The 14835-nt window shown below is 44.3% G+C and overlaps 1 protein-coding gene across 1 annotated transcript in view; it reads right to left on the reverse strand.

Annotated features, from left to right (window-relative positions):
* Positions 1 to 14835, reverse strand: part of LOC144821717 (uncharacterized) — a 714421-nt gene that overhangs the window by 451681 nt on the left and 247905 nt on the right. Inside the window, exon 13 of the mRNA XM_078678931.1 lies at positions 827 to 985. Within this exon, the coding sequence (XP_078535057.1) occupies positions 827 to 985 (159 nt within the window). The remainder of the gene's footprint in view (positions 1 to 826; positions 986 to 14835) is intronic.

The raw sequence follows: 14835 nt of genomic DNA on the forward strand, positions 1-14835 counted from the left end.
GTGATAATCTTTCTGGCTTGCAGTGAACACTGCATTATGATGTGTGGAACATGTATATACACGTTTGCAGTGTACACAAAGTTGGCACAGCATGCTACTTCAAGGAGACCATTTCACCTTTTATGTAGATGTATGTTCCTTGTGTCTTTTATTATTGTTATAATGTTTTGTCTATACGTCGTTAATTTTCATTTACAATTGATTTTCCTTTTTGTATGTGTTCAGGACCGTGCGAACACTATATAAAAAGCAAATACTTTGCTTATCAGCAGAAACAGTACTTTAGTATCAAATGAGTGAATGCTGGGTGTGTATGCAGATAGTCAGGATCTCAATCCAGGAAAGCATAGGGATCCCGGTCCTGAAGAAAGCCTCGGAGCTTTCTAGGCCATGGGCTGAAACATGTTGACCTGTCGTATGCATGAGCAATAAACTCTCTATATACATCCCAAACAATTTTTAACCTTGTCCTCACCATCAGATTATTAAAGAATGGAGTTTCTTTGGGAAGTTCAGCACGATTTGTAGGTTTGTTCTGTCTCTACATCCTTCACCTCATCTTCCTGTAAGCACCCTCAATACAATTGAGGGCTTGCCCTCCATTGGAAGATTCTTTGGCAAGTGCGGGAAGAAGCATGATAAAGCATGACACAAACAATATGTGTAAGGTCATCTCATACATTTGAAAGAATATTCAAAGGTCCTGTGTTGGTTGTCAATAGCAAAAAGGTATTGTCCAGGAACAGGAACACAGATGCATCAGCACTGAGCCTCCACAGCACTAAATTGACCTCTTGAGGTGGTAATGCCCTCGCCCTAGTCTTACCCAGAGATCCATTCAGGAAGCAACAGGGCTGCTTTTGCCATGACAGCACTTTTCCCACATCCAGCTTCTCCATGAACAAGGACCAATCTTCGGTTTGATGATTGCACGCAGTATTTCAGGTTCTGTAAGAACTCATCCCTTCCGATGAAGTCTTTCACCCTGCAGGATAGAGAGTGAAAATACACTTATGAAGACGCTGATTTGCAATTTATATGAGTTTAAGATCACAATTTTAATTTATTGGCTGCAAACATTGGAAGCTAGCAATCACAAATGCACTAGTAGCCTGGCAGATTTCTGAAGGTCATATCAGTCATCCTGAGGAAATCGACCAATATGTATAAAGTTATGATTTGTAGTCGACAAAGTTGAGTCATTACTTGTATTATTCAACATGTAGTGAAAATTATAGGGTTTGCATGTGCCACACGAGACAGCTATCTGCACGTTCCTGCACGGTGTGGCATGCACCATGTCGTGCATGCCACAACATGCAGGAACTAGAGTGCAATTGCAGGGTGGACAAAACATGTGTCCCTCGCATATACCCCCAGGACCCAGATTCAGCTGGGGGCCCTGTTAATGTCCCCTTACCTGCATGTCTGCCACCCTTTTAAATGCGGTATTCCTGCAATGAATAGGGCAGTGGCTATTCACGTCGTAAAATGCTCGGCGGTGACGGCATTGCCACCACCAGCATATTCAGGCCATTTACAGACCGTCGCCACAGCGGTTGCCTTGATCCTGGCAGAGGCGGCACTCTTGTGAAGGTCCCACCGCCACATTTATAATATGGTGGGCAGACTCACCGTGGTGGTGGTGATCGGACCGCCACCACGAAGCGCCGTACTCGTCATAAAACCCCTAAATGATCTGACATATCTTTCAAATCTGCTAGGAATGTCGATTTTCGCGAATGTGTGCCTTTAATGTTGCTGGTACAGTGCACGCATTACACACATGGTTTTACTGTTCCTGACTGACTTTTTGCTTGTAACAGCTTTTCAGCGATAGAAATGTATGTGGTCAGCATAGGTGCAAGTAAAACACAAAAGTATGTGTTCAATTTCTTTAGCAAACAGCGCACATCACTGAACCCATGCCAGATGCAAAAAAAACATTGTCAGTCCAAGCATTCAGTGAATTCAACAACAGAATTGCATAAATACACAGTTCACATAGTACTGTGTAGATTCATCTCATTACAGTCATTACTGATCATTTAAATGTTCAAAAGAAGGGAATTAAAAGTAGGCAAGGTCGAAAAAGTTATTCCATTCACATGAAATACTTTAGGTAGAAAGCATCTTTAGAAGGGACAAAACGAAAAGGCCAACTTTGGAGGTTAATATAGGTATTAAATCATAACTATTAGTATTTGCATAGCTCTACACGTGACTGATAAAGCAAACTCAGAGCATGAACATGAGATTCGCACATGATTGCATGTCGCGAAGTCAGTACTTAGTGTAACTAGTAACAGATGCAGGATGCCAACGGTGGACTCTAGATGTCGCACCAACCCCTGATTATTTCCGTAGGTGTCAAAGAAGTACTTGTGAACTGTTAGTGTGCAAACATAACTCCTGCACCCACCGTTGCGGGGTACAACCCAAGGAAATGAGAAAAGAGTCACTGACAATGATGGAGTTGTGCACTCGCACTTCTTGTTCTTCATGTGGGAGGGGTACAGGATCCAGTCCCAACCAGTTCTGGGTGCCCTTTGCCAGGGCATGTCTTCTTCATTTGTAGGTGTGGGCTAGGGCCATTAGACGCACCGCAAGAGGTGCAGCCAGCATTGTGGAAGGCAGGCACAGTCCTATTCAGGCCCAGGTGCAACTCCTCCCACCACTCTAAGTGTAGATAGGTCTATTCAGCCTAGTGCTGACTCCCCAGCCTCCTGCAGCCACCCCCAGCCCCTGTCACTCACAAACCAGACAGTCAATACACAAACAGGCAGAGGCACACAGAAAGGGTGAGCAGAAAAATAGCCACTTTCTAAAAGTGCTATTTTCAAACACAGAATTTAAAAACCATCTTTCCTCAAATATGTGTTTTCAAATTCTGAGTTCAGGGATACCAGACTTCAGCTTCCCATCTTGCTCCTACGGGGAGATATGCAGGTACACATGGGACACAGCATTCCCCATTCTAACCTATGGGCAAGATGGCTGTTCAATAGTGAAAAAACGGAATTGGCGGGATTTCACTATCAGGACATGTCACCCACACTAGTACATGTCCTACCTTTCAAATACACTGTTCCCTGCCCAGCGGGGTACCTTGGGCCTACCATAGGGCTGTCCAATGTGTAAGAAAAGGGAAGGGTCAGGCCTGGTCAGTGTGTATCCTGGCCAGGACAACATGGCAGTTCACAGACTGGGCACAGGCACTGCCGTGGCAGGCCTGAGACACCATTTTAGGGCTACTCATGTGGGTGGCACAATCAGTGCTGCTGGCCCACTAGTAGCATTTGAATTACCAGCCCTGGCACAGGCAGTGCACTTTACTAGAGACCTTACAGGTGAAACAAATATTGCAAACATGGATAACCAATCACAGTAATAACAATTCACAGATAGAGCATATGCACTTTAGCACTGATCAGCAGTGGTAAAGTGCCCAGAGTCCTATGGCCAACAACTACAAGTCAGGAAAAACAAGGGAGGAAGAAGCTAAAAGTTTGGGGATAACCCTGCAAAAAGGGCCAATTCCAACACCTCCCTTTACAGTGACATTTATTACTATGCTACTTGATCTCTAAAGTATTTCTGATGTGTTGGAGGGTGTTACACTGACAGACACAATATCAGCGGGGTCAATTTAGAAGGATCTCTGATAACATATGGCACCCTCCAATGCACGTCTTTCTCTGCAGACACCTGTATTGGTATCTCTCTGTGCATGCCTGTTGTATCATAGACAAACCTGCATATGGATTGGGAGGGGTTTCCAAATCTACATATGCATGCTTAGACCAGCATTCTACTACAATTGGCCAGGGTGCTGTAAGCAAGTTCATGTCCACTTTTTGTTTATGCTTCCATGAGGGACCTAAAGATTCGGTTGGCTCTCAGTGTAGTTCCTTAGATGCAATCCAGCTCTGTCGTGAGAAATGGATGTGTGTTTCACGATGTTGTAGTCAGAGGTTTTCAAACCCTCACTAGATTGACTGAAGGATGTATCCACCACATTAGGATAAAGGACCGTGCAGGCCGCCTTGCCTGCAAGGTGAGGAGCATCTACATATTTGTGAGATGGACTGCCATGGAAGCATTGAAAATGCACTTCATCTAACATATGATTGAGCCATTAACAGCAACAGAATTGTTGCCTCTATTGGTGCTTCCCACGACAACGAGTTGTGAGATAAGTTTGTACTTACATATGACGATGTTGAACAAGTTGGTAGTGGTGGATAAGTTTCACCTTCCGAAAATGGATATGAGTGCACTCATGAAAGAGTCTAAAGCCTAAACCACACAACCTCAAATCAGCAAAACCGGTTCTGGACAGATTGCATGTGGGGATCTGGAGTCTAATGCCATTCATTACCTTTAGTTTCCACAGAAGCCTTTTTCCAGGCATCTGCTAACTCAGTGTTCCATTGCATTGAAAACAACTTACTTGAAGGTCTCGCAGGTGGTGTAGATATTTCACAAATGTGTACTAATGTTTAGGAGGCTGATGAAATAGCACGAAATGTGTCTGGAACAGGTGTTTAGGATTTTGCAAGAGAGGGTGACTTGCTCAAAGAGAAGAACAATGTATCTTTAGTTGCAAGATTATACATTATCTGAGATACAAGTGTAGTAGGATTGAGATGAGACAACATTTAGTTGGTGTGACAAGGAGCCACAGCATCTCAAAACAAAAGCATTGTTATCCTCTGTAGTGATAGCAGAATTCTATGTTAAATTGGCCCAAAACCTTCATAGTGAAATGGTAGAAATGAACAAACTGCTGAAGAAAGTTGTGGACTACATAAAGAATGAAGAGCATAGAAAGGATTTCCATGTGGCCAAGGAGGTAACATTTTATAGAGTAGGTTCATAACATACCTGCTATCAAATTACTGATGCCGGTACTGTTTGATGGTGGCAGTACTGGTATAAATGGTTCATGGTAAAGAAAATAACATTGCATATGTTTATAGTGCTTTGGGCAGAACTTAAGTGAAAGACTCGCTCTTCATCGAAAATGCGCTAGTTCTGGCATGAGCCAGCAGACATTCAGTAGTTTTGTGAAGAGAGACACAATTTTGTTCTCCAAACAGACCATTGCCCTCCTTTGGAGACATTCATGAAGAAAGGATTAACACTGGCAACAACTCCTAGGAGTTGTGCAATTGTAAGATCATACATTCACAACTAAAAATGTGTTTAAAAGGTGAACACGATGACATAGAAGAGATGGAAGAGGTGTTACAAAGTGTTAAGTTATGACAGAGGAATTCAAGAGAAGCTTTACGAAGGATCTTAGATTATGGGAACGTTGAAAAAGGGCCATGGTAAGAACTATCAAAAAGTACCTTTATTGCATGAAAAGTAATGTATTCCCTCATGTAGGGGGCTCTTCTTGTAGGCCTGGGGAAGGCAAGAGGTATCAGTAACCACAACCACCTAAGGAAAGGTCTAATGAACAGGCCATTCAGCTAATCATATAAGTCCAGAAGACTCCTAGCCAGTTCTACATGACATTGCCTATTCAGAGTAACAATTTACCGCTGACCTGTCCCTTAAATTTAGTATTCCTAAAGAGTTTAGTTGGGAAATACAGAAAATGAAAGATGATTGAGAAGCTTATGAGACCTGCTATCAATTTCAAATTGGTCAAAAATGAAATTTGATGTGGGTTTGGGGCTCGCTTGGGGTAAAGAGTGGCCTGTTTGGCAGACCTACCCTTTTAGCTTCGGCCTTTGATTGCTTGACATTCAATAGCATTCGTTTGCTGGGAGCTCTGTGATTGGACTCAATCACGTATCACTCTCTGTGATTGGACTCAATCACGCATCACTCTTCACAGTGTACATTCCTAGATATGCCACAGTGTAAAGAATGAGTATCATAATCCACATGATGTTGGAGAATGTTGTTTGAAAAGGAACTACATCATACTGTTGTCAAGTACTAGACGCTGAGAAGGTCTGTTGAGTGCCCTGCTACATTGCCCAATGAAAGGGCGACTCCTCAAAGTAGCCACAGTGCTACCATGCACAGATTAATATACATGAAACAAGACAAGTGTCTGTCTAAGATGGTCACAGTTAGAAGGAAACACCACAAATGAGAAGAAAATAGCAATTTTCTTATTCTTGATTGATGATGAGCAGACTGCTGAAGAAAATAAGCAAGAAGAAAATAAGCAAGGCACCAAACTTTTCTGACATCAGGAAGAAGAAAACAGTCAGGCTTTGCTAAGAGACAAACCCAGGAGAAACCCAATCAAATCTGCTGGAAGCAAAATCGGAGACAAACATACTAGCAAGATGTGAAGTTCATTACAAAAACACTGGGGAACTAAATGTGTTGCAACACATAATCCAGCCTTGATTTCCTCCTTTACATTTAATGAACAGGAACTAGCATTACAAAAAAAGACTCTGCGTCATCTTGAATCAGGAAACTCAGACATCCTCCAATAGGCAGACCACCGTCATGGAAAGGGCTATTTGTAAGGTGTGTTTTCATTACTGTCGAGGAGCTCATGGCGTTCATTTGACAATGAATAATAAACCCAAATTCAACATCTTGCAAGCTCCATAGATATCTGAATCCCAGTCACTGACTCACTTGATAATCTGCTCCATCGCCACAAGCACTGAAGAGCTGGAAGGACCCAGGCAACAAGGATGCTCAACAAAGTTGTGAAAAGGTTCTTCTTCTACTCAACCCGGGCAGTCTCTGGTAAGCTCTTCATAGTTTCCTCTGCAAAGATCCCAGTACGAATGTAGCAACAATACAAGCTGTTATCATTCTGTCCACATTGTCTTTCACATTGATAATCTAGCGTATGTCAAACTGTATTCACAAAGTTGTCATGCTCATGTTAAAGTTGACAATTGTTTCTGCTGTAACCCCTCCAGATGTCTTGATGTAAGAAAATAACATATGGAAATATTGTTCCACTCTTGCTATAAGCAGGTTAATATTAACTGAGTGTGGGTACTATAATGTAGGTCTTTATTACTTTTGTGCCACAGTCTGTGTGCATTGCTACATCAATGATGCTTAATATTCCAGGGCTCTAATTATCTTTCTTTTTATTGGATGTTAACTCCTCCTGTTATATATTACAACGCGGCTGCTCATAATGGGGTATAGGAGGATGTAATAGTCAATGTGGCGTTTTTCTCCCTGTTTGTGGCACAAAAATACGGGAAAATGTTTGTGAAGAAACAAGTGGTGACAATACTCCAGGACGTGTCCATGATTAAACTGTTCAGAGAAATGGGTGTATTTTGGGGGTGGAATTTCCAATAAGGATTGTAGAAGAAGGAGCCGCAGCGTTGACTACCAAGTGATGGCAGTATCCTCTATTGTTTGAGGGGCGAGGCTTCTCTTCTGCTCTTCATATGTGACAAACCTGCTTAAATATGCCAAATAGTGGATCTAAATGCCAGCATATAATTTTCTGCATTATGCAAAAGGTATTCAGTTTTATGAAACAAATATGATTAGAATGCTGTTTTTCGGCATCCACTATAACAGGGAATGTAGGTAGCCTGGAGACTTAACAGAGATGGGGATGGGGGTGTGTGGCCAACTGCCCAAGATGGTGGATGTATAGCTCAGAGGCTCACAGACCCCATAATCCAATTAAATAAGCTCCCTGAAAGCAGCATCGGGCTCCGAATTCACCACTCAGGTGACCAAAACAAGCCAGTAAACATCTGCCTGTGTTTAATGCACTGTGAATGGCCTGGAACACCCATTTTGGCCGTCTGTGGATGGGGTAGGAGGCCGGGTGTCTCCGCAGCAGAGGCTCCCCAGCTGTGCGTTACCCCAACACACTGAGAATTGGACCCCTCAAGGGGTGCCTGAATTGCTCCCTACCACCAGTGAGAAGCGAGGCATGGGTGCTTCTAGTACACTGACCACACCAGACCAGACGCAGTCTCTGGCCCTCCTGCCAAACTGCTGCGCCTGCGGGGGTTGAGCCTTCCCAGCTTCAATTAAAACAGCATTACAAGAGGTGATAGGGGGCGAACATTGAAACCCGGGACCACTGGTGATAGCTGCTGGGGCCATTTATGGGGGTTACAGTGTCGGCGTGAGAGGCCATGCGGCCCAGCAATTCACTGTGGCACTCTCCTCACTGATTGCCCTGAAACGATCGGAATCATGGGAAGGCCGGAAGCCTTGACGAAGCATTCTTAACATATAAAGAGCACTGTTATGGAGTGTTAAGAGGGTGGAGCGTGCTGCCAGCCGACGAGCTAGGCCTTACCTTCATCATCAGCTTCCTTAAGGACAACCAACCCAAGTTAGCTTTTAGGGTCAAAACAAATGAGATCACACTCTTCACTTCCTCACCATGCAAAGCAGAACACACTGGGCAAATCGCCCAGCTACGCCTGCAGGTAGATCAGTTCCAAGAATGCCCGGAAGATGAGGAAGGGAGGGCTTGAAGAAATAATGTCTGGATTGTGGGCATACCAGAAGGCACAGAGGGTCCCCACCCCACTCAGTATATACAGTGCTGGCTCCGGACTGTAGTGGCCCTGATGGGCTTGTATCTGTTTACAGTCGGGAGAGCACACAGTGTCCCTACAAGGAAACCTGTACTGGGAGCATAGCCAAGACCCAATTGTGGCCAGCAAGACCCAATTGTGGCCAGGATTCTTAACTTCAAGGACTGGGTTACACTATGGCCAACTGCTTGTGAAAAATCACCCATCATTATGGAAAATGCAAGGATCTCTTTGTTTCTGTACCATACCTTAGCAGTCCAGCGTAGAGGTTCCTCCTTTCAAGAAGTGAAACGGCACTTGCGCACAGCTGGTCTCACATATGCACTGTTGTTCCCAGCCAAAATCAAGGTGGTTCATGATCAGCGAACCTTTTTTTATACTGGAGCAGCATTTCCTGGATTCCCTCACCGCCTAAGGCTCAACAATCTCCTCAACGGCAGCAGTGGGGTGCGACCACCCAAGACATTTCAGGGTTACATCCCCACAGTAGGCTCTGGAGGGCCAGCTGGCGGTGATTCGTTCAACGACCACTCTGTGAGCCACCAAAATGCCCACCAGTTCTAGCTCATCACAGGGTAGTGTCTCATGCTCTGACTCCACAGGCAGCATGGCATTGTTCCCTTTGATTACCCCGCGGATGGCAAATAATCTGCTGGGTTGACAATTATGATTCCTCTACAAGGACATGTGTCCTAGTCTGCAGGTAATGGTTTGGCGGCGCATGTTTACAAGATTGTTCCGGGCCACACACAGATTATAGTATGATGATATGTGGGGTGTGCATTGAATGATTATCTGTTTTTCATCATTCTTGTCGATAATGTTTTTTATTCATATACAATATTGGGGGTCCGGGTCTGGATGACCCATAACAATCGGCATGATCCCACTACGTAGTTACAGAATACCTAATAGGTTTGGAACGGCGTGGCCCGTAAGCGAAGGCAAATGCGTTCAATGGTTAAAATGTTAAAAAAATGTTTTAAAGTTTGGTCGAATGACAGAACATCGCTGGACCGAGTATTAGGGGAATGTATTTAATTGTTTGACACAGTCAGCTAACTTATATGCTGCGGGCAATGTGTTGTGAAAAAAGTAATGAATAGGTTTTTTTTCCTATGAGCGAAATGCCTACAGTAATAATTGCTAATAACATTATCACTTGGAATGTGCGAGCATGGACTCTGTGCATAAGCGACATAGGATATTGGTACAATTGCACAGGTGACATGCACAGATTACCTACTTACAAGAAACCCAACAAACCACTTCTGAAGCCCAGAAGCTAGGTAAGAAATGGAGCGGTCAACTATTCCATATATCCTACTCCACTTTTGCACGAGGAGCTGCAAAATGGCTCTGGGCTGCTGGTGTCCCACTTGCGGTTTTAGATACCAGGATCGATACACAGGGACGCTGAGTACTGCTAAAGGGAAAGTTGGATGGTGCACAGATTGTTCTTGGGTGCCTGTATGTGCCCAATACTGAACAAGATATCATCCTGTCCCTCTTGTCTTTGGTGCTGGTGGATTAGACTCCATACCGATGAGCTTTGGGTGGGGATTTCAATGCAGTCCTAGATACAACTTTGGATCGCTCACATCCCCTCTTGTCTGGTACTGGTTCAGTGAAACGGGCTAAAGAATTATGGCAGTGGGTGGAAGGTTGGCGTCTCTTGGATGTATGGTGCTGCCGTAATATAGAGATGAGAGCATACTCATATTATTCTCACCCAGGTACACTCAACTCCCACCTTGATAGATTCCTCTGCCCTTCCCTTCTTCGAATAGCATTACAATTGCCACATACTTAGGGAAAACAATATCTGATCATAATCCACTAGAAATAACATTATCATGGGGACGGGTGCCAGCCCTGATCCCTACCTGCCACCTGCAACCACTGCTTTTAGAGGATGCGATAGAGAGACACTTGATAAGTACTTTTACGAAAACTCCAGTACTGCCTCTTCTCCACTGGTGGAGTGGGAGGCCTTCAAGGTGGTGATATGAGGAACATATATTAACGCTGTGGGGTAGGAGCTAGGGGAGAAGTCATTTCAGAACTCACACATCAAGAGAACAGTTCAGAACAACTAGAATAGGCAGCGGGCAAGAATGTCAAATACGCAACTAAATTACAGAATGCCAGAATGATCTACGCTGAACTCCTTGAATGTCTCCAAGTCATTTACTACAGGTCATATATGCATAGAATGTATACTGAAGCTGATAAGTCAGGTACACTCTTAGCTCGTTTAATCCAGCCAGACCCGTCATCCACGCCTATTCTTATCGATAAATACACCAAACAAGGGCACATTCATGACACAACATTTGGAGAATTATACACTATCTAACACACTGCCCTGCCACCTCCTGACTCTTCTAATTTAGCCTCATTTTGCACCAGGCAACATTACCCAGGGTGCTCGTGGATGATCAGGAGGACCTCAGCACTCCCATTACAATGGGAAAAATTTGTGGGGCCGTCAAAGAACTCGCTCGGAATAAAACACTGGGCTCAGATGGGATTCCAGTAGAATTCTATTCAACATATGCTACATGACTGGCCCCACAGCTAGAAAAACTGTACCATGCTTCCCCCCATTCTAACAAACAAGTGTTAGAAACGTCACTGCTAAAATCTGGTAAATCACCCACAGAGCTGTCCTCCTACAGTCCTCTATCATTATTCAACACAGAACGCAAAATTCACATGGACCAGTGTGGTTTTGTTCCTTGGCACAATAATTCTCTGAATATCCATTGTTTGTTTCGAATAATGGATGCTGTTCGGGGACATTGTCCATTTGCTGGCGGTCTATCTGTAGATATCCGACAAGCCTTTGACACACTAGGGACTTTATGTTCGTGGCATTAGCGCAATACGGAATATCCCCAGCCTATAGTCAATGGGTGACACTGCTGTATACAGAGCCTCCGGTTTAAAGAGTATATAAATAAATAACTTGTGTAAAATATTAAATAAAATATGTGTAAGTATGTGAGTTTTAAAAAAACATGCGCACTTCGCGACTACCGTGGCACAAACTCAAATATAAACTCTGTATTACTAAGCAACTTGTTTCTGCTATTAAGAAAAATCTGTCTATATATGTTTAAGACTTCTTCAAAAACATGCACCTTTCGCAACGTCACCGCAGGTATCACGACATCATCGCGAATATAAAAAATAAACTACGCTTATTATTCCTCTGAAGAAAATACAAGGATATAAAAATGCATGTTACAATCTTAGGTTACATGGATGTTATAATTAGAAATTAGCATTTAAAAAACCTTAAAAATTCACTGAAAAAAAAAGTTTACAGGGACATTATAGTTAGGAAATGGAATTTCAAAAACCATACAAATTCACTGAAAAAAATAAAGTTTCTAGAGACATTAAGTTAGACTTAGCTGAGCTAACTATAACTTGCACCCCCGCAATGCACTGCATATGGCCTTACTTATTACATCACTCATGACATGGTCACTGACATCACTGATGAGATCACTGATGAGATCTCAAATGACATCACTGATGACATCATCCACAGAATTCCTGCTGTACCCACTTGCACCCCATATAACCTTTCATACACCCACTCCAAGTTCCACACTACTATTCTCTAAACCATTGACACACCCATACCAGTTCTTACACACTCACTCACTGATTCATAGGTCTACACACATATTCACTCAAATACTCATACAGCCACTCATACACCAACTCACCCACTAATACAGCAATAGATACATCCACTAATTCACCCATACAGCCATTCACACTGTTAGTTACTCATAGAGCTAATCACACAGCCATTTACTCACCTATACAGTTATACACGCACACTCACTTATTAATATAGATACTAACACATACTCACTCACCTATACACTCACCTACACAAGTACACAAGCACACACTCACCCATACAGCCACTATCACAATCGCTCACTCACAAATACAGTCACTCATATACTCCAACACTCACCTATACTGCCTTTCACATATCCAATTACCCATATACCACTGACACATCCATTCACTCACCGACACAGCCATACACACACTAAGTCACCTATGTAGCCCCTGACTTATGCACTCACTAACCCATACAGCCACTGAATCACTCAACCATGCAGGCAGTCACACACCCTCTCACCCACCCACACAGACACTCATGCACCCACTCACGTACCCACTCACCAACCTATACAGCCACTTAGACACCATCTGACAGACTGATACAAACATTCAGACAACCTAGTCAGTCACCCATACACTCACTGTGAGACCTAATCACTCATGTATACAGTCAGTCACGCACCCATTGAATCATCATACAGGCACTCACATACCCACTATATACATATATTAACTAGTGGCGAGATCCATAGAAGGATCATTTTTGTGTTTGCTAATAACTTTAGCCCCGTTTGACCAATCTTCACAAAACGTTCCAAAAAGAAAGTTCATCCACCCCACCTCCTTTCTGTAAAGTTTATGGGTAATCTGTCAAGCAGGGGGATAGAAATAAGGGGGTTTCTAAAATGTAAAATCCTGATGCATTTTCGATAGACTTCTTTGGACAAGGCTACAGTAAAAATTGATGAATGGAATTACACCAAATTCAGCAGGAAGATAGATCTTAGTCCACATATTGTGTGTTTTGTGATTTCGTGTAAATCAGTTCAGTAGTTTTTGGGATATTAAGGGTAAAAAAACATATAGGGGCTGATTCACAGAACTAACATGAGACAAAATCCTAAACTTACTACTTATGGTATTCACAGAATGCACTTACGACTACTAACTTTACGTCTGCACTCGGGCGGGCATTTCTGCACCCGGAGCGGACTTTCCGCACCTGGAGCGGAAATCCTGCACCTGTTTCGGAATCTCTGCCTCCGGGTGGTTGAGCATTTTCCTCAATGCTAATCACCTGTCCAAGTGTCTACCATCCCTACCATGCATCCTATATAGTCAATTAATATCAGATTGTGGATATGTCGGCCTGGAAGCAGAGGGGCGTAAAGTTAGGAGTCCTAAGTGCATTCTGTGAATACTATAAGTGGTAAGTTTAGGATTGTGTCTCATAAATTCTGTGAATCGGTCCCATAGAAATTTGGACGGTTGGGCTTGTGAGAGTCTCATAGATTATCGCAGGAATGCCACTTGAAAAATAGAGAGCTCTGATAGTCCCAGGGATCTTTATTTCCCTTGGGCCATCGCGCTCCCCGTGGAAGTCAGACTCCTATGAATTTGAGCACTCTGATTGGCTGTCAGTAACACGAGAAAAATGTTGCTAGTAGTTATTACAGGACTTGGTGACTTAGGAACTCCCTGGGCAGGACTGAAAAATGGCAGGTAGTCCACAATTATTTAGTATAACCCAGCGGCGGTGTTTATAAATGGAAGGGGGCTGTGTGGCCCCCTCCCCGAGCCTCCAGACGGCCCAAAGAGCCCACCCTTTGGCCCAAAAACAATTTTTATAGGTAGGGGGTGCATAGCATCTCTCTTTGAGCCATTAGAGGCTCCAGGGATCCCACTCTGGGGGCTGATCTTATTAATAATGGGGAGGAGTAATATGCAGCGTCCCTCCCTGTGCCTTAAGATGCTCGGTGAGTCCAACCTTGGTGCATAGTATAGTTTCTATGGGAAGGGAGCCTCTGTGACCTTCCTCCCTAGCCTCAAGAGGTCCCAGTGAGACTAACACTAGGGCCGGCTCACCAGCTATGTCCTGGGGTGCCCAACCCCAGGACATAGAGGTGCCCACAGCAGTAGGCAATCACCAAGAAGCTCCAGCTTGCTGGGCACTGACTTTAGATCTGTTTCCCTTCCGGCAGTGATGCTGGCAGGAAACAGACCTAAAAATAACTCCCGGCCCCCGGAAGCAGCATTATTAGCTCCATCCCCCCGTTGGACGAGGGAAGCCAGCTGGGCCTGCAGGAGCCTTGGGGCCCCTCGCAGCCCCCAACAACAGTTTGTTGGTTGCCCTGGGGGGACATCAGGGGACCCACCCTTTGTTTACCCAGGCCCGGAGGATGGGGTCTCTTAGGCTAAACTTGGTCCTGGGAGGGGGTTGGCGTGATCCCCCCTTTTAAAATGCAGCTGGGCCCTGGGGGATGTGGTCTCTGGGGCCAAAATCTGCTTCAGGAGGGGGGCTGTATGCCCCCGCTCCCTTGAACATACTGCTGGGCCCTCGGGTCCCTGGGGCTAAAATCTGCTTGGGGAGGGGGGCTGCATGTCCCCCTCCCCCTTCAACATGGTGCCGGGCCCCAGGGGATGGGGTTCATGGGAACCT

This window comes from Lissotriton helveticus, chromosome 2_2 (genome assembly GCF_964261635.1).
Source record: "Lissotriton helveticus chromosome 2_2, aLisHel1.1, whole genome shotgun sequence".
NCBI classification, from domain to species: domain Eukaryota; kingdom Metazoa; phylum Chordata; class Amphibia; order Caudata; family Salamandridae; genus Lissotriton; species Lissotriton helveticus.